This window comes from Diabrotica virgifera, chromosome 3, assembly GCF_917563875.1.
Source record: "Diabrotica virgifera virgifera chromosome 3, PGI_DIABVI_V3a".
In the NCBI taxonomy this organism is placed as follows: domain Eukaryota; kingdom Metazoa; phylum Arthropoda; class Insecta; order Coleoptera; family Chrysomelidae; genus Diabrotica; species Diabrotica virgifera.
The window spans coordinates 118587729-118607355 of record NC_065445.1 but is presented as its reverse complement, the minus strand read 5'-3'; the positions used below and the strand labels follow the sequence as shown (position 1 = coordinate 118607355).

Sequence of the window (19627 nt, the reverse complement as noted above, 5' to 3'; positions counted from 1 at the left end):
ATTTTCGTTCAATCTGTGGTGTTATAATATCACCCTGTACAAAAGATGTTTTATTGAAAGTAAATTGTCCGCCCTTGACCAAGGCCGACGCGTGAGGTTGCAAAGTTCATTCTAATATATAAGTAAACGCCCGATGATACGATACCATTATTATTATTGTTATGATTATTGTAATAGCAGTAACCACGTTTAAGATAGGTCGTACTAAATCATAACTTATTATGATTTAGTCATCGATATGGTAAACCAAAAATATATGTATTTGAATAGACATAAGAGTTTTAATTAATTGGGACCAGAAGGCAGTAACAACACGCTTATTTGCTACATGGCGTTCCTGTAAACTAGTTGGAGAATCTTCTGAAGGCGGAAAATGGAGCAGACCAGGACCCAAGAACCGAACCCAGTGGAAAAAGACACAAGTGATAAAATGTAAGTAAGAAATTTAGTCTATCTTTATTGAAAATGCTTCCCTCGTTTTTTATATATACATATTATTATTGAACATTGAATAATTATCTTTGCTGATTTGTGAATAATTTATGAAGTATCGATTTTTTTTTAAGAATATCTATGAATTTTGAAATATGAAGTGAATTTTGAATTGAATATTTTTATAGAAGTTTATTATATATGCTATTCTTGAATTTTTATTGAATTTTGAATTGTTATTGAATTTATGTGAAAAATCTCTATCCGATTTCGATTTTTTAGTACGGTTATTTTTGAATATTTTATGGAATATCGAATTTTTTCCAAAAATTTCTATCGAAGTTTGAGATATAAACTTATTTTGAATATTTTTATCTAACTTTTGCATGTGCTATTTTTTTTTATTGAATTTTTGTCGAATATGTATACTATTATTGAATCTTTATTAGCCAGTTGTTTTATTATTAATATTTATTGAGTATATTTAGTACATTTTAATCGATTTTGTGTTAAATTTTGTATGATATGAAGCTGAATTAATAATTTTTGTGTGATTAATGATATATAAATGATTTTTTTTAATGAATAATGATTAGTAATGACATACTATAAACAAGAGATATATTTTTAACGAACCGACCTGATGCGTCGAGATAAAGAAATTGGAGAAGAACTATATAGATAAGAAGAAGAACTAACAATATTATAAGCTAAATATTATGAGGCAACTAGAGACAATAAGAAACCCACTGCTCTTGTCAAATTAGGAGGGTACTAATGATTTATAGAAGCTTGAAAGCTTATTAGAGACCCATTCTGTGTTTTGAAGGGTACCTAATTTATTCATGATTATTCGTGAATAAACAACGGCCTCAAAGCAAGAGATTGAAGTTATGAAATATGTAGAAGAAGTTGAACCGCATAAAATACCTATTTCGTGTTTTGAGTTAACTATACCACCTCAATGGTGCGTACAGATCAGGGCGAAAATTCGGGTTAATATTGGCGGAGAACTAAGACATCCGAGTGAAACCTCTTTTATTAAGGTAAAACGAAGGTATCGGAGCTAGTATATGAAGTGATGATTATGATGTTATATGAAATGATATATGAGATAAATGATATATGATTGTTATATGAAATATGTATATGAAGATGAATTATGTACACTGTAGAAGTGTTATTATGGGGAAAAATGAAGAAATATATAGCTGTAGTACCAGACAAGAAGAAGAAGAGAAAAAAAAAAGAATTTTTAGTAAAATATGTGGGAAAAATGAAAGAAGACACATAAAAATTGCAAGAAAAGAATCAAAATTAAGAAGATACTAAGCAAATAAGTAGCTAATCATTGAAATATGTCTAGGAATTAAAGCTGTAAATTTTTTTTCTCTAAAGTAACGTAAATTATAAATGACTTAAATTTTAAATGTAGATAATGAATTCAGGTTAAATTTTCGCGGAAAATAATGGAAGTGTTTGAATTAAGGATAGACAATATCTTACAGTGTTAGTTACCTTAGTGTTAGTATTAGAAAAAAAAAGAACCCTAAAAGAAATTTTCTTTAAACTTAATATGATGAGAGACATTTATTAATATTTATTCTAGCAAGAGACATTAATTTTTTTTTTATTAAGAAGGGACGAATAGTAATTAATCAAAAGACTGAAATAGGAGTTAATAAAATAACTTTAAATTTTTACTAAGAAGGTTAGGTAATATTAAGTTTAGTTAAATTTGGAAATATTATTAGGTAGATTTAAAATATTATATAATTATTCACTGCTTATATGACGTAAATTAGTGTAGTACACTGAAAAGACTAAAGACTAGATTAAAAATTAGGATAAGTTTTATTCATTGTTTAACAAAAGTGAATTAGTAAACGAAAAAAAATACTAAAAGACACGAAGGAATAGTGCATGATTTAGTGACAATTACTTATAAACAATTATTTGTAGTTTTTATAAAATACCAGTTTAGTATAGGGACAATATGAACTTTTGTTTATAATAGGATTTTTGTAGTGTGACTTATAGCGGCCTATATAGGACCTTAACTATTATAACTATTAAGTAATATAAGGTCTATCTCCTAAAAGGCGATGATGGACAATCAATCTCATTTTAAAAATATGTAATTTTAACAAAACGGTGAGGTGTGGTATTATAATATCACCCTGTACAAAAGATGTTTTATTGAAAGTAAATTGTCCGCCCTTGACCAAGGTCGACGCGTGAGGTTGCAAAGTTCATTCTAATATATAAGTAAACGCCCGATGATATGATACCATTATTATTTATGTTATGATTATTGTAATAGTTAGCAGTAACCACGTTTAAGATAGGTCGTGATTATAAACAAGTTATTATGATTTAGTCATCGATATGGTAAACCAAAAATATATGTATTTGAATAGAAATTAGAGTTTTAATTAATTGGGACCAGAAGGCAGTAACAACACGCTTACTTGCGACAAATCGACGTTCCCGCGACCCATGCTAGAACCCATGTGTCGCCAATCGGTTTTACGACATCGGACGGCATATCATAAATGCGTGTATAGTGGTATAACACAGACGTTTGAGCTGTTTTCTAGCGAAGTTTGTTGTGAGTGTTACCAAATCTTGTTTAATGATGGAATTTACAGACTTGAACTATATTTTGACTTAAATTTTTTACTCATATATTAAGTTATTTTTATAATATGTGACCCATTGTATTTTTAATTTTTTTATCCTATATCTTAATGGGCAATTTAATTAGGTACATTTCTATTGGAAAAAAAGTAATCTACTAAATAATTTATTTTTTAAACTCTTTGAAACTAATTTGACAGTCAAACAGAATTTTCAAATCTGTAGCCAGAGGGATTGACTTGAATAAAAATAAACTTATTGACTCCATAAAAATAAAGATAATAAACAATTATCTTAACTTATTTATTATTTTATTTATTAGGCTCTACAGGCCGTGTATTTACAATTTTAGATAATACAGTATATACTAATAACTTATATATCCCCTCGACATGACCTGCCCACCTTATTCTTTATGCCTTTGTGAATCTTGTTATACTTAGTTCCTTGTAAAGCATCTTTAATTCTTCATTAGTGCTTCTTTGCCAGTCGTCTTCTGTATCTGTATTGTTTCCCCTAAAAATAGCTCTCAGTACCTTCCGTTCTCAACTCTCTATCAGTTTTTCTTCTGTTTTATTTAGCACCCATGTCTCACACCCGTAGGTGACTGTTGCTCTTATTACGGTTTTGTATATTCTGGTTTTCGTCTTTCTCGATACGTACTTTGACTTTAATTTGAATATTTTCGAGAATAAAACGAGAAAAAGCAAAGAAAACACTGAAAACACGTACACAAACAACAATGAAAACTTCAAAGCTTGTTGGCCCTCCAAATGCAAATGGCGGGCTGTCAAAGTCACGTGACCTGGAATGGTCTGTTGTAAGTTAGGTTACACGCATGTTACATGTGTTTAATTAACATTTTCAGTTTTCTCGGGCTCACTGGCGAAGCGTCCATGTAACCACTGTTTCCATTGGTAACAGTTAAAAATCTTGCAATAAATATTTTATGACTGTTATGAAATAATCCCATTTATATTTTTTACCAACAGAAATATTTGTTAATAGTACCTAATTCAGTAAAAAGCCAACTAGACGCACGAAAATATTTGCGAGATATGTGAATCCATTGCACTTGCACGTTATTATATTATGCTGTTACCAATACTGGCAGTGGTAACGCAGGAGAAACCTCGCTATCGCTCGGGACTAGCTCGTTTCTGAAAATTTTGAAGGAGCGACGTCTCTATTAGAGACGGCGCGCGGGCACGTTGTGTATATCAGTATTGTAACCATTTTCAGGATTGGTAACATTAGTTTAGTACCTATTACAGATTACAGTGTGCGTGCATTTAAACATGGAAGACTGTTGCTACGTATTGCGTAATTGATCAACTATTTGAAAAGTTATTCTCATTGTATATTTTTTTATATATAATTTTGAAGAAAAAAAATGATATTATTGAAAATGGAAGAATTAAAATATAAACAATAGTTTTCAAAATCTATTCTTTTTCCTACTTGTTCATTTTTTTATGTTAATTTTATGGTAGAATAATATGTTTAGTTTGTTTATTATTTATTGTTATACCTGTTACATATACATAATTACATACATATAATTTGGGAATAGTGATTTGTTTAACCTATTGACTATTTGGGAATAGTGATACCACAGGATTGAAAACAAAAACTTATATTTGGGAGGTTCAAAATAATTTTTTTAAATAAGATTTTTTTACATCTGGTTTGGTAACACTTTAGAAAAAGTCACGCGTCGCCACTGCTCGGGCTAATTGTTTAATAAACTTTTTACTAATCGACAGGAGAGTTATTTTATTTATCACCTACTATTTAAGTAGTATTAAGTTAACAAAATGAATTTAATATCTTCAAGCACCACAAACAAAATAAACAGATTATGTATGTTCCTAGTCCTAGTTCCTAGTAAGTATACTTTGTCGTTCGTCTTCCTCCTAACACAGCATCAAGCATAGATTGGATACAAATGCCTGTGCACTGTGCCCTGTGCCTATTTAGTGTTTGTATTTGCGTTTTTATTTTCATAAAACCTTTGTTAATTCCTATGCAGGTAGAATGAGAAGGGTCATTTCCGTTATTCCGTTTGCAATATTCCGATCTTTTACGATCTGGTAATGGTGTATTCATTTATAAACAGCAATTGAATGTATCTAATAAATTCCAACGATGTAAAAATACTCATGGTAAAATCAAAATGGTAAATTCATTTCAATTATGAAAACGAAATTTTTTTCTTTAATACAAATTAATTTTGAAACGTTTTTACCATACCTACAATTAAAAAAAATTTTAAGAAATAAATTCGTCCTGGATACCTACATACATAAATATTATTAATTATTCTAAAAATAATAAGTTGATAATCTATAAGGCTAACATTATTCTTCCTATACATGCATATTCTTTTTGATATATTTTAAAAGTACATACGTACAAGTACGTGTTAAGCACATACTTTGGGGCGCCAAATTTTGAGGGGCGCCAAATTTTGAAGAACACCGATATAAAAATATATTTTTTTTCATTCATTATTTTTTTTTTATTTTACATATTAACTTTGAACATTTTTTCTATAACAATTTTTGAATAATTATAATATTATTTATCAGAAAAATATTTTTATCTATAGTCAGAATTCACAACTTAAAAAAAAAAGATTAATAGACTAAAACCAAAGCTCACTAATAAAAATAATGCAACCTAAGAAGTGTTATGGTTTTTATCACTCATACAAAATTAATGCAGACAAATTCTTTTTAAAGCTAAAAATATTGTTCATTTTTGTGGGTCATTTGTCACGTAGGTATCACGTATGTCAACAATCTACTTTAAAAATGGAAGAAGATCAAATTTTAAATTATCAACAAAATTATGAATAGTCAGTGATACTGTAATACCTACTGGCGCTTATGTCGTAAAACTCTTTGGTTAAATAATTTTGTCTTTCTGTAAATTTGCATTACCACTGACGCGTGTGCTTTAAAGTGGAATAAAAAAAGTTTTGTAAAAAATATTGGTTGTGGAATTAATAAATTTTTATTATTTTTCCGTTACATAAATTTCGGTAAGTAGCGATCCACGTAATAAAAAAAATGAATAATTAAATTTATGGGAAGAAATCCTAATATTAACTTATTGCACATGAGGTCATGAGGTAAACGACGAGAATTTGGAACATTTGAAGTGACTTTTAAATTTATTATTCTCATCGGTCTTAGTAATTAAATTTACCTATTCTTTCATTGTAAAGTGATTTATTTCTTCTTTTAAAATTTTTTTTCTACCAATCTGGGTATGTATGAATTAGGAATGACAAGTTCTTCTTCATATGAGTGTATAGAAACCTATTTCGAATACTTTGTAAGCGTTAAGATGTTTTATTTTTTTCATAAAAAAACGGCACGTCGTCGTATGAAAAAAGGGTAATTTTTTGTCAAAAATTGGAAGAGGAATTCCAAAATGATTTTTTATCTGAAACATCATTAAATCGTCAGTTTGTTAGAAAAATTACAACACCTCGTTTCTCGGAAACAAAACATTTACGGACATACGTTTATAGAGCAAACTGTCATCATTTTTTCATGTAGAATTATCCCTCAAAGTTTGTCGCAATTATTTAAAAACATCCTGTATCCTTTCTAATTTCCACAGTTTTCAGTGTATTCCTTCACTCAACTGTTCTCTGAAGTTCTTTCTGTTTTGCCAGTCCCCTTCCTGTAGATTTCTTCTTTTCATTGCTTCGTCCACTTCACCTCTGAAAGATGTTCGGGTCTGCCTTTCTTTCTTCTTCCTATCGGGCTCCACTCTGTTATTCTGTTGATCCAACGGTTTTTTGTCTGCTTTTCTTCTTGCAGTACCAGGTCAATTCCAGATTAATTTTCAAAATTTTCATATGCAGTCACTTGTTTGTCCTAGTCTATGTTTTATATTATCTTCTTCATTTGTTCCTTTGTTTGATATTATGAAACCTAAATACTTGTACTTGTCTATTCCTTTGATTTGTTTACCTTCATCCATTTCCAGTCTATTCTTTTGTTACCATTCCTTCGCACTTTCTTCTTCATGTTTTCAAGGTTTTTTTTTTCAGGAATATTTAAACTAGAATAGGGGATATGGAACAGGCCTGTAGCAGTCCATTTTTCGTTTTAAATGGACTGCCTACTCTATTGCCCGTTTTGATAGCTACTTCGTTCTTCTTGTATAGTGCTTATACTGCTTTTATTAATATTCGTTGAACTTAGAGATCTTCCATTGTTTCCCATAGCCTTAGTTCTAGGTATCAAGGCATAGACCTAGACCTACTCATTATATAATAAAACAATGAATGATTTTCAATTGAATTTAGATGACTGTAGAGGCCAAGGATATGACAACGGCTCTAACATGAAGGGAAGAAATAAAGGTGTACAAGCTCGTGTTTGCAAAGAATATCCTCCTTATTTTTTATGCTATGTGGATCCCACTCCCTCAATTTAGTAATTGGGGATGCAGATTGTGCGCTTGCAGTGCGCACAATACCGTCTTTTGGTATTGTAAAAGTACAACGTTATACATTTTTTCTGTTTGTTGGCAATGTGCATTTATCTTTATTTTTTGTCTCGCTTCTTCGTTGCTTGTCCAGCTATAAGTAATAACTGGCTATTGTAGTATTTTTTGATTGAATATATTGTTACATAGTTCTTTATAATGAAATTTTGATTTTTTGCCTTTTTTACTATTTTTTTATATTTGCAGTATATAATATTTCGTATGAAAGGGCGCCAAATTTTGTTTTGCCCGGGGCGCTCAAAATCCTAGAACCGGCCCTGATTCCAATAATATACTTTTACGAATATTCTGAGATACTACGTACACGAATGTGCTCAGTATATTCGGTACGAGAATATTCTTTAAAGTATATGCAAAGAACATGAAATTTAGAATGTTGTTAGGGTACATGCTATGCTTGTTCTACGCATGTACTACAAAGAATATACGCTGTCGAATGTTGGTAGTATATGCTTTGAACATGATGCGAACATCATTGTTATGTGGGAAGTACACGATTTCGTGGGTCATCTGATTTTACACAAATCCTTACTTTTTCACAAATCCTTACTTAATATCACATTTTGTCAATTCCCAATGTTCCAGTTTTGGTGGTGAAGACACCAATTTACGCGATCAATCTTGTGCTGCCTGGATAACTCGGGAACCCATAACTGTCTCCTGCTGTATACTTCTTGATACGAACTCTTATTCTTATCGTTTCAACTGAAACAGTTACACCTGTAGCTTCCAAAAGCTGCCTTTGGAGCTGCAGGTGAGAAATGGTTGGGTGTCTTTCAGCTGATTGGACAATTAAACGATCGTGGCGAGCCATTACTGCTTTTTGGCGACTTTTCCTTGCTTTATTTTTGAGCTTTCTTAGTTCCTGTTACCTAGCATAGGCTTTGGACTTTGGACAGAACGCCCTGTTTTACTCCTAGCTCTACAGCTATGTCCCCCTTAGAACATTACTTGCTCCTTAAGACAAATAATTTATCTTTTCCCGTTGTAAGTTCTATAACCCCACATCAAAAGTTGGTTTATTTATTTTTGTTCAATTTGCAACTCAAGCAAATAACCTATACCGTACCGAGCCGTACTATCTGATTGTCTTATAGATTTCTTTATTTTCAATAGAAACCTTTATTCTTCACAACAATAACAAGTTTTTTCAAAACAAATAAATATTACTTTGAAATACATGGTGATTCCATATAAGTTTGGTTGTGTGTATTATAAAAATAAGATTCAACTAGATCTTTAAAATCTTTATTTTTAGAGATACAAAAATATTTGCTACATCTAAACACTACCACTCAATTTGACTTTTGTTTTTCCTCTCCATCACCCAGATGAGAATTTCTCGTCATTTCTGAAAATAAACTGGTTTTGTTGTCTAACAATACTTTGGGTGAGTCAAATTCAATAACGTTACCTTTATCTAAAACTAAGATTTTATCACAATCTAAAATAGCGTCTAATCGATGAGCTATAATAAGTACAGTACAAGAACTAAAGTTTTCTTCTATAATTTTCTGGGCTACTTGTTCAGTTTCAGGATCCATATTAGCTGTAGCCTCGTCCAAAACCATAATTTTATTTTTCCTTATAATAGCTCTGGCTAAACAAATAAGCTGTCTTTGACCAGTACTAAAGTTGACATCGTCAACATCGACTTCTACTTTGTGAAGGGTTTTCCAAATTTCCTCGTCAGAAAATTCTTTAAGAGAATCTATATAACTTCGTACAGTTCCTGAGAACATAATGGGATCTTGTTAGCTGGTTTAAATGTAGTTCCATAGAACTATTCAGAGCAGCGGTAGGTAGAATAAAGATGGTGATGATGATATTCAACAGATATTATTCAGCAGAAATATACTCGACATCCACTTATTTTTCTCAAATATGTCAAATTGTGAACATTGTGTTCGGACCTATTTAAATACACACAACCAAATTTATATGGAATCATCTGATAATATTTCTTATTATTTCGTGAGAATTTTATAAAACGAACACACGAAGTCAAACAATATTTATTTTAAAGCAATTTAATACCAAATATATAACAATTATATAAAACAATAAAGTATTTAACAAAAAAAATGAAACTAGTTGTTTTAAAGTTAATAGCATAAATAATTTCAGTGTAAAACGAATAATGTTTAAATTGTTTTTTTTTTATTTTTTTTAGTAGTTAGTGTTATCACATGGATACGACAAAAAACCAAAGTCACCCATGTGGTACAAAAATCATTAAAAGTGAAATGGGAATACGCTGGACATGTAGCTAGGAGCGATCTAAACAAATGGCACAGAACAATTCTAACCTGGAGACCATAGCAACACAAAAGACCCAGTGGCAGACCTCCTATGACATGGACAAATGATCTGAAACGAACTGCCGGGAAAAATTGGCTACAAGTAGCGTACAACAAAAAACAATAAAAAGTAAGACTTGAAGAGGCTTATGTTCAGATGTGGACGTGAATGGCTAGACGAAGAAGAAGAAGAAGAAGAAGAAGAAGTGTTATCACCTCTAGTCCTTATTCAAGCTCCAGTTTGCGTGGGCTCGCTCCTAATCAAATTATCAACATCTTGTTGTGGTAGGTTGCTCCATCCGTCAAGAACAGCGCGTACTAGCCGTGCTGTGTTTTGTGGATCATCCCGGCGAGCTCTAATTTTTCTTTTAAGCATATTCCACAAATACTCTATAGGGTTAAGCTCGGGTGAGCAAGCAGGCCACTCCAAACAGGGGGTACCTTCTGCTTCAATGATGTCTCTAATCACTCTAGTGGTATGTGGAGGTCCATTATCATGCATGAAAATCAAATTTTCTCCTGTTGCACCTCTCCAGAGCCTAACTACAGGTTATCAATATACCGGTGAGCAGTTAAAGTTGATTGGATGAAAATTAGGAGTTTTTTACGGATCACAATTCCTCTCGAGGACATTACACTTCATCTTGTATATTTTTGAACCGATCTGACAGTTTTCATTCTTGCTTGTCTTCCTCGACCTCTAAGTACACGATTTCGTGGGTCATTTGATTTTACACAAATCCTGCATTACTTTTATTACTTTACTAACATTACTTTTTCTTAAAATATCACATTTTATCAATTCCCAATGTTCCAGTTTTGGTGGTGAAAGCACCAATTTAGGCGATCAATCTTTTGCTGCATGGATAACTCGGGAACCCATAACTGTCTCCTGCTGTATACTTCTTAGTACGAACTCTTTTTCTTATAATTTCAACTGAAAGAGTTACACCTGTAGCCAGGGGCGTAACAGAGGGCCCCGCAGCATGAAGCTTGCGGGGGGGCCCCAATCGCTTAAGGGCCCCATCTTGTCATCTGATATTATGTAAAAATCTGTTATTGTTATATTATTTTTACGTTGTCTGTTTAAAGTTAAAAACGTAAAAATTTCTAACTAGACGTATTTGCCAAGTGAATCATCTCATAATATCTAGAAAGTTAATCCCTTCCGGCCTACCGAAATTTTATGGCAGCGACAATAAACTATATAATGCTTTGTACGTGACTATTGAAAGATATTAGAATTACAATTTGCCGAATTTAAGAACAATATTTTTAAATCTAAAAATGGGTTTTCTTTCTCTCTGTTCTTTACCTACTTTTAGTATTTCGATACAATATTATCGCCAGTAATTTCATATTGGTTGTTTGCATTGTTATGTTATTTATGTTTGTGGTTGTGTGGTGTGTGTGTAGGGGTGTGGTGTGTTTGTTTTACGGTTATAGTTGCATCAGTTTGGTACGCATTTATTTAACAATTATTGACGACTTTTCTTGTGTAATCATTGGACAATCTCTCAACAGATAAACGGTAAGATAAGGAAATTATAACACTTCCGCTTTAGGGGAGTCAATGTAGAAAAACTTGCATTGTTTCGGTTTCGGAAAAAATCAAACAAGCTTATATTTTTCTAAAACATTTTTTGTTAGTTTATATGTCTTATCTTAAAGTGAAACGTTCTACTCACAGATGCCTCTAATTGTTTATTAATTCTTTAAACAATAAAACTGTTTTATATTAAATAATTTTAAAAGATATCGGTGAATTCATCATTTTACTTTGTTCAAAAATGTTTCTATTTGCTTTTTGATTATGCTGAATTTGAATATGTCATTAAATCAGGGCCATAATTACGATGTTGAGGGCACCGGGGCAAACGTGATCTGGGGGCCCCCTACCGGGGGGTCTGGGGTTAATCACTCAGCAGAAGGAGTCCGGGAAAATTGATATTTAACCACTTGAAAACGCATTTTAATGTACTCCATGACTGAAGTTTCCTGTACCTACCTACATATTGCTATTTTAGTTGACCAAAACACAAAAATAATTTGAAATCATATTATTTTAAGCTAAATATTTACCAACAATATAACATCTTTTCTGTTTTCATAAAAAATATACTACATATAATGTTACTTACATTCTTCGGCTATAATGTAGGTTTTTAATCGCGTTACATTGCCTATAGGCAGTACATATAACGCGATTACAATCACGGGGACCCCTTCGCCGGGGGCCCCGAGGCACTGCCCCGGTTGCCCCAATGGTAGTTACGGCCCTGTCAGTCATTACAATTTGAAAATTCAAAATATTTTTTTTTGAGCACTTATACAGTATGTCTGCGTGGCTTCGAACCATATGTGGCTTCGCGCTCACTTCTGTCACGTAAGCAGTCGCGCGTAGAACAAAATCTAACAATACGAATTTAAAACAAATTTTAATTTTATAATATTTTTGTTTGCTTGTTATGTTAAAAATATCTATTTCTAACAATTTTAAAACTAATTAGTTCCCACCAAAGCCATAAATTCCACAAAAAAAAATAAAAATGAAATTAAAAAAATTAAAAAAAAATCCTACGCATTACTACAATCTTCTTCGAGGCACTTACAAGTGGAAAGTTATGTTGCAAAATTTGTCATTAAGTTATCACGGAAAATGATAAAAAGTTGGATTTTTTCTAACGGCGCGACTGCTCCCGGGTTAAAAGGGGCCCCATTTCAAATTCTGCGGGGGGGCCCCGACGGAGTTTGTTACGCCACTGCCTGTAGCTTCCAAAAGCTGCCTTTGGAGCTGCAGGTGAGAAATGGTTGGGTGTCTTCCAGCTGATTGGACAATTAAACGATCGTGGCGAGCCATTATTGCTTTTTGGCGACTTTTCCTTGCTTTATTTTTGAGCTTTCCTAGTTCCTGTTACCTAGCATAGGCTTTGGACAGAACGCCCTGTGTTACTCCTAGCTCTACAGCTATGTCCCCTGAGAACATCACTTGCTCCTCAAGACCAATTTATCATTTCCCGTTGTAAGTTCTATAACCCCACATGAGGCATATTCTCGTTTTTGCACGCAAAAGTTCAATTCGCAACTCAAGCAAATAAATACCATACCGAGCCGTACTATCTGATTGTCTAATATATATCTTTATTTTCAATAAAAACCTTTTATCGCCAACCGTCACTAAAGTCATTCATTATTGTACTCATTTGCCCTCATTTGCGGCAGTAAAGTAACACTTTATTGTACTGAAAGAAAAATTTTCCTTTACCTGCCGCGATTAATCAAATTAACCGAGATTGAATGTAAGTGGTCGATGGCAGTAATCGAATGGCGAGTATTTGAGTGAACTTACAATTTATTTACTTTAATTATTAAAAATATTGTAAGCAATTTGCGATCAACTAAATTTATGTCAAAAAGTTAAATTCTGTAGAATTATGTAATTATATTCATATAAAATAAATTAAAACTTTACCGATTTAGTAATTATTTAATATTGATAACTGTCATGAAATTATTATAACGTATAAATTTAAAATGTTCTTAAATTGTAAATTGCAAGTAAGTGTTAAAACCAATATCAAATTATGTTGGAAAATATTATTTTATATCAATAAAACATATCGTATATTTGTCAAATATACCAGCAAACGAGAAGTAAACTCAACCTTCCCAGGGACATATCTGAGCTTCTTAGAGACAATACAAATATCAACAATATCATACAGCTTTTAACGGAAGTAGGAATAAAAGACATTTAATTGTATCACAAATTTTTCAGGTGTACTTTTTGTTAGTATATATGTATTTACTTAATATTAAAATCTCTTTTTATTTTTAATATGTATTTTACATTGTTGTCGTTTATAACCCCAGTGGTTCGGACGACATTAAATTCAAAAAATATAGGTAGGTATGTTGGCGATAAAATTTTCGTCTGTCGTCTGTTACTCGCCTCGCTCGCTACGCTCGCTCTTCTCGTAATATCAGACTCGTTCGATAAAGAGTCACTTTACTGACTTGGTACATAAATAACTATATTATTCACAACAATAACAGGTTTTTTCAAAAGAAATAAATATTACTTTAAAATACATGGTTATTCCATATAAGTTTGGTTGTGTGTATTATAAAAATAAGATTCAACTAGATCTTGAAAATCTTTATTTTTAGAGATACAAAAATATTTGCTACATCTAAACACTACCACTCAATTTGACTTTTGTTTTTCCTCACCATCACCCAGATGAGAATTTCTCATCATTTCTGAAAATAAACTGGTTTTGTTGTCTAACAATACTTTGGGTGAATCAAATTCAATAACGTTACCTTTATCTAAAACTAATATTTTATCACAATCTAAAATAGCGTCTAATCTATGAGCTATAATAAGTACAGTACAAGAACTAAAGTTTTCTTCTATAATTTTCTGGGCTACTTGTTCAGTTTCAGGATCCATATTAGCTGTGGCCTCGTCCAAAACCATAATTTTATTTTTCCTTATTATAGCTCTGGCTAAACAAATAAGCTGTCTTTGTCCGGTACTAAAGTTGACATCGTCAACATCGACTTCGAGTTTTGGAACTACGCTGTCTAGTTGAACTTTGTGAAGAGTTTTCCAAATTTCCTCGTCAGAAAATTCTTTTAGAGGATCTATATTACTTCGTACAGTTCCTGAGAACATAATGGGATCCTGTGGAATAATGGATATATGCTGTCTTAGGAATTTGAGAGAGAGTTGTTTCAGCTCTACCCCATCGACGAATATCTTACCTTGGTAATTGTATAATCTAAAAAATAAAGCAATGTTTAATAAGTAATAAAAAACCTTTTTTTATTTTTTTGTATTATACACTTGCCACCAAAAAAATCGACTAAAAATAAAGTAAGGTATATTTTTTGACTACGCTGTTTGGTAAGTGTCTATCCAAAGTGTAAGTGTATGTAAAATTATTAGAAGTAAAATATTGCAAGCACAAGTAATTTTTATTGCAATGACACCAATATTTATAAGGTTAGTAACTAAAGAACATAACAAAGATAACTTGAAATATTGTAACTGAGAAAACATGTTATGAATGAAAATCATTATGTCCTCTTCTTCTTGTGCCGTCTTCTAACGAAGGTTGGCGATCATTTCTTTAAACGCTTTTCTATTTTTTGCAACGTGAAATATATGTTTAACACTGAGGTTAGTCCAATCTGTGATATTTCTCAGCCAAGATTTATATATCATTATGTATTGAATCTAAAAGTAAAGTAACATAAAAAATCGCAACTAAAACTGAGTATTTTCTCCTCTGCGTTATATTACACTTTCCATGCGAGATCTTAAGGCCTTGTTAAGTTTCTGACTAGAGATTACAATTGCTGGATCCAACATCCAGAAATCCAGCTGGATCCAGCAGCGCGGATCCGCAAACGTCTCAAATTCGAAATAAGTTACTTAATGTCTTCATTGGCCTCCTTATTCAAAGTCGTGAGTCGGCAACTTGCCATTCTATTGCGTTAGCAGTAGGTAGCCCAGTATGCTGGACTACAGCCTAAAAGTTTGCATCGATATAGCGTTGATAGACATTTATTCTGCGATAATATTCTCTGCTAGCGAGTGGTCAATAATCAATGGGTTGATCGCCACTCTTTCACCGATAAAATTGTGTCCACAATAAAAGAGAGTCCACTTTGATAACAGCCGGCACAACCATAAAATTTGTTTTAGATAAGCTAAATAGCCAGGATTCTAGCCTAAGTCCCAATCCATCGGCAGCATTAGGTAACAGAATCGCGGAACAGCGCCTCTCTGACATTACAGGTACATTAGGGTACTTACAAAATCTAAAAAAGTATGACGAAGGTCTAAACAATCCTGGTTATTTCCCCCCAATAAACAAGTGATTGTGGAACCAATGCAAGAGGATATAATGGAATAAGATGGGCCAACTAATCCTGAACCCGTGAATTTTCATTTGGAACAAGAACTTGAGATTGAATTGAAACGAGAAAGAGAAAACTTTTATAACCAAAAAAACTGTTTCTCTAGAAGATTACGAAAAGATTTTGGAAAAGTAAATGGCCGCTTATGAGACAGAAGGCGTAACAGATGATCATTTTTCCATGGTCTATGACTATTTGATGACCTTAAAGCCGACCAGCATAAAGGCCAAAAGCGCCGACAGGGCTTTCTCCGCAACCGGCTATATGTGCAGTTATGTGCGAAGTAGGTTAGACAATAGATAAAAATAATATGTTTTTTAAGATCTCACTTCCAAAAAACTAAATAATTCATGTTTCTCCTGTTTAGAAATTTAGAACACAGACAAAAAGAAACATTAAAATCGTGTTTTCATTTTGATTCCACATTTTGCTGGATCCGCGCTGAATCCAGCTGTTAGGCCAATCTTGCAAAAATCCAGCTGGATTGAAAATGCTGCTGGATTGCAATCCCTGTTTCTGACTGGTTTGTGAAAAACCGCTTCCCACACTTCATCTAATGCAGTTTGAGCTCAGCCCATAGGTGCTCGATAGGATTCATATCCGGACTCAATGGAGGTCATTGTTGTTAAATTCGTGTTGGCCAGGTAATCTTTAGTAATCTGCACTGTGTGATATCGAACGTTATCATGCATTAGCATGAAGCCGTCGCCTATGTAGCCGGCGTAAGGAACAACATGGTCTTGGAAAATATCTGTACTGTAACGATCCGCTGTCGAATTCCCTCCATAGCTAACTGTTTTAACACTGCAGCACTGGGTAAATGGTTCTCCGGGCATCCGATGACGCATCGTCTTCTACCATTGCTTTACAAGCACATGCGACTCTCGTCAGAGAATAAAACTTTGCTGCATTGCCAAGGTCCTAATTGAAGTGTTCTTGTACAAACTGAAGTCGAGCTTGTTTATGACGTGCGTTCAATTTGGGCCCTGTATTGTATTGTCTGGGAGTCATAGTGGCAGCCAGCCTTCTCCTAACTATCCACTGAGTGACGGTGACACCTAGAACATTCGTCAAGGATTGCTGAAGCTCAACTCCTCTCACGTGTCAATCCCGTAAGGCACTCAGGACAGCGAATCAATCATCCTTCTTTGTCATTACCCGAACCTGGTCGTTGACCGTAGCTACAGGTCTTCTGGTGTCGACGGTTAGGTCTGGTGGGCGACAGTCATCTGACTACAGCGCTCTCTTAATTATGCAATTGCCTGTACCGCCTTCACTGGTGAAGTATCCATTTATAAAATATTCAGTGCACATCGATGTGTACACACATGTCAACGTTTAAAAAGCGACTGAGACGACCACCGGCAAATTCATAGAAGTTTAAATTTAATAGAACAATATTTTCTGCATTCCCCATGACATGCAGAAGTAGGCAAATTGTACAATACGTTGTCAATTTGATTAAAACAATTATTTTTCAAAGCTCTAAATGGTAACATGAAATTACTAAGCATAAACTGCAGTTCATCGAGTGAGTCGATTTTTTTGCTCGCAAGTTTATAATCAAAGATGTACGTAGGTAAAAAATTGAAAATGTTATAAAACGATTATTATTTTTTAAGTTTTTTCAATTTTATTACGTAGGTACTTAGTACATTCTTTCCCGGTTTTTGCTGTAAATTTTAAAGAACCGCTTGGATTGACATGAAATTTGGCATACGCATAGCTAACATGTCAAAGAAAAAAGTGATATGGTGCCGATGGGTTTGATATGTATATAAAAAAAAAGTGATATGCGTTTGCCCTGGGGGTGACTTTCACCCCATCTCGGGGGTGAAAAAATATATGTCCAAGATAAGTCCCGAAATGAATATACTGACTAATTTTAAGCAACTTTTGTTCTATAGAGTTTTTTCTCCAAATCAATACTTTTCGAGTTATTTGCAAGTGAATATGCTCATTTTTCAACAAAATAACCACGTTCTTAGACGGTTTTTCTCAAATAACTCAAAACGTAAGCATTTTGTCGAAAAAAATGTTCTTAGCAAAACTGTAGCCTATAAAAAAGTGAAAAAAACGGTGTATATATTAGGTCTCTATACTTAGGAAAAGCAGAGTTATAGCTAATGAAAAATAAAAATTCACAAGGAAAAACTTTTCCTGTGGTTGGCTGTATACCATGTAATACAAAAAAACAGTAAAATCCTGTATAAAAGGTATATTAGAAACCCTCAAAAGGGCCACATCAAAATCACATAACTAGTTTTTGACTGGTTTACCAGTCATCATCAGTGCTTACGTGCAATGTACATGCTAACCACCAAGATAGTATTTAACAAAAATATGTGGGTCAAAGCCCAGTAAAAGAAGTCCGTCAAGGAAACATTGGTTTAAAAAGCTACATTAAATATGGATGTTTAAAATATTTAGCTAATCTGCCCTAGGTAACATCTAAGCTGTGGATTTGACTTGTTTACATGTTGAAAGAATGACGGCAAGTCACTTTTAAACCACCACTTTTAAACAGCCGAAAACTAGTTATGTGATTTTGATGTGGCCCTTTTGAGGGTTTTTAAATATACCTTTTATACAGGATTTTAGTGTTTTTTTGTTTTAATGAAAAATAGGTTCATATTCGAAAAATTCCAAATAGAAGAATTCAATAAGAGATATCCAAATAATGAAGCATTTTTGGGGAAAACACATTACAACTTTTTTAAAGTGTTTAAAAAAAGCTTTATTTCTGTTTTTTATTTTAATTTCTATCATCAAATTTAAGCAAGTTACGCTCAAAATAAAGTTGGTCCCTTTTGTTTTGGCAAAAAAAAATCAGAAACATCACCCCCCTAATTAGCAACTTAAATAAAATTAATCGTTACCGCTTCACAAGTTATTTTAATTATGTTGTGTTTATATGATCTGTAAGTTTCATCGATTCAAAGTGCTAATTTTTGAAAACATTAGTTTTAAAGTAAATTTTTTTTTAATTTTAATTTTGAAAAAAATGCTTTTTTTTTAAAAATAACTTAAAAATGATTAGATATACCAAAAATCTTAAACAATAAAAAAAGTCGGCTTTACTTTTCTGAATATTTTGTATATTTTTGTTTTTCTGTAAGACAAAAATTGGTTAAGATTCGGTGTTTCTAAATTTGCATACACTTGTGATAAGTGACTCGTTCAAGCCCTTTTAACTACAGCTCTTTCAAAAATAAGGACTTTGAACCGATGAAACTTACAGATCATATGACCAATACATACGCGAGTAAAAAACTTGTGAAGTGGTAACAATTAAGTTTATTTGAAATGCTAATTAGGGGGTGATTTTCCCGATTTTTTACCAAAAAAAGGGACCAACTTTATTTTGAGCGTAACTTGTTTACTTTTGATGCTAAAAATTTTTTTTAAAAAACAAAAACATTTTTAAACACATTAAAAAAGTTAAAATGAGTTTTCCGCAAAAAAGTGCTTCGTTTTTTGGTTATGGAACGTTAAAATATTCGATTTGGAATTTGACGAATATGAACCTATTTTTCATTAGCTATAACTCTGCTTCTACTAGGTATAGTCACCTAATTTAAACACCATGTTTTTCACTTTTTTACGTGCAATATTTTTGATAAGAATTTTTTTTCCACCAAATACTTACTTTTTGAATTTATTTGCAAAAACTCGTCTGAAAACGTGGTTATTTTGTAGAAAAATTAACATATTCACTCGCAAATAACTCTAAAAGTATTAACTTGGTGAAAAATCTTTATAGAACAAAAGTTGCTTAGAATTAGTCATTTTAT

The 19627-nt window shown here is 32.5% G+C and overlaps 1 protein-coding gene across 3 annotated transcripts in view; it reads right to left on the bottom strand.

Annotated features, from left to right (window-relative positions):
- Nucleotides 1-8834: 8834 nt before the first annotated feature.
- LOC114336537 (probable multidrug resistance-associated protein lethal(2)03659) overlaps nucleotides 8835-19627 on the bottom strand; it is a 98501-nt gene continuing 87708 nt past the window's right edge. For 2 of the 3 annotated variants that reach the window (XM_050645431.1, XM_028286912.2), the window contains exon 12: nucleotides 14047-14689. In XM_050645431.1, the coding sequence (XP_050501388.1) occupies nucleotides 14110-14689 (580 nt within the window). In that variant the 3' untranslated portion in view covers nucleotides 14047-14109. Of the gene's footprint in view, nucleotides 9017-14046; nucleotides 14690-19627 lie in introns of those variants that run through there. The other variant, XM_050645432.1, reaches the window with a different exon arrangement.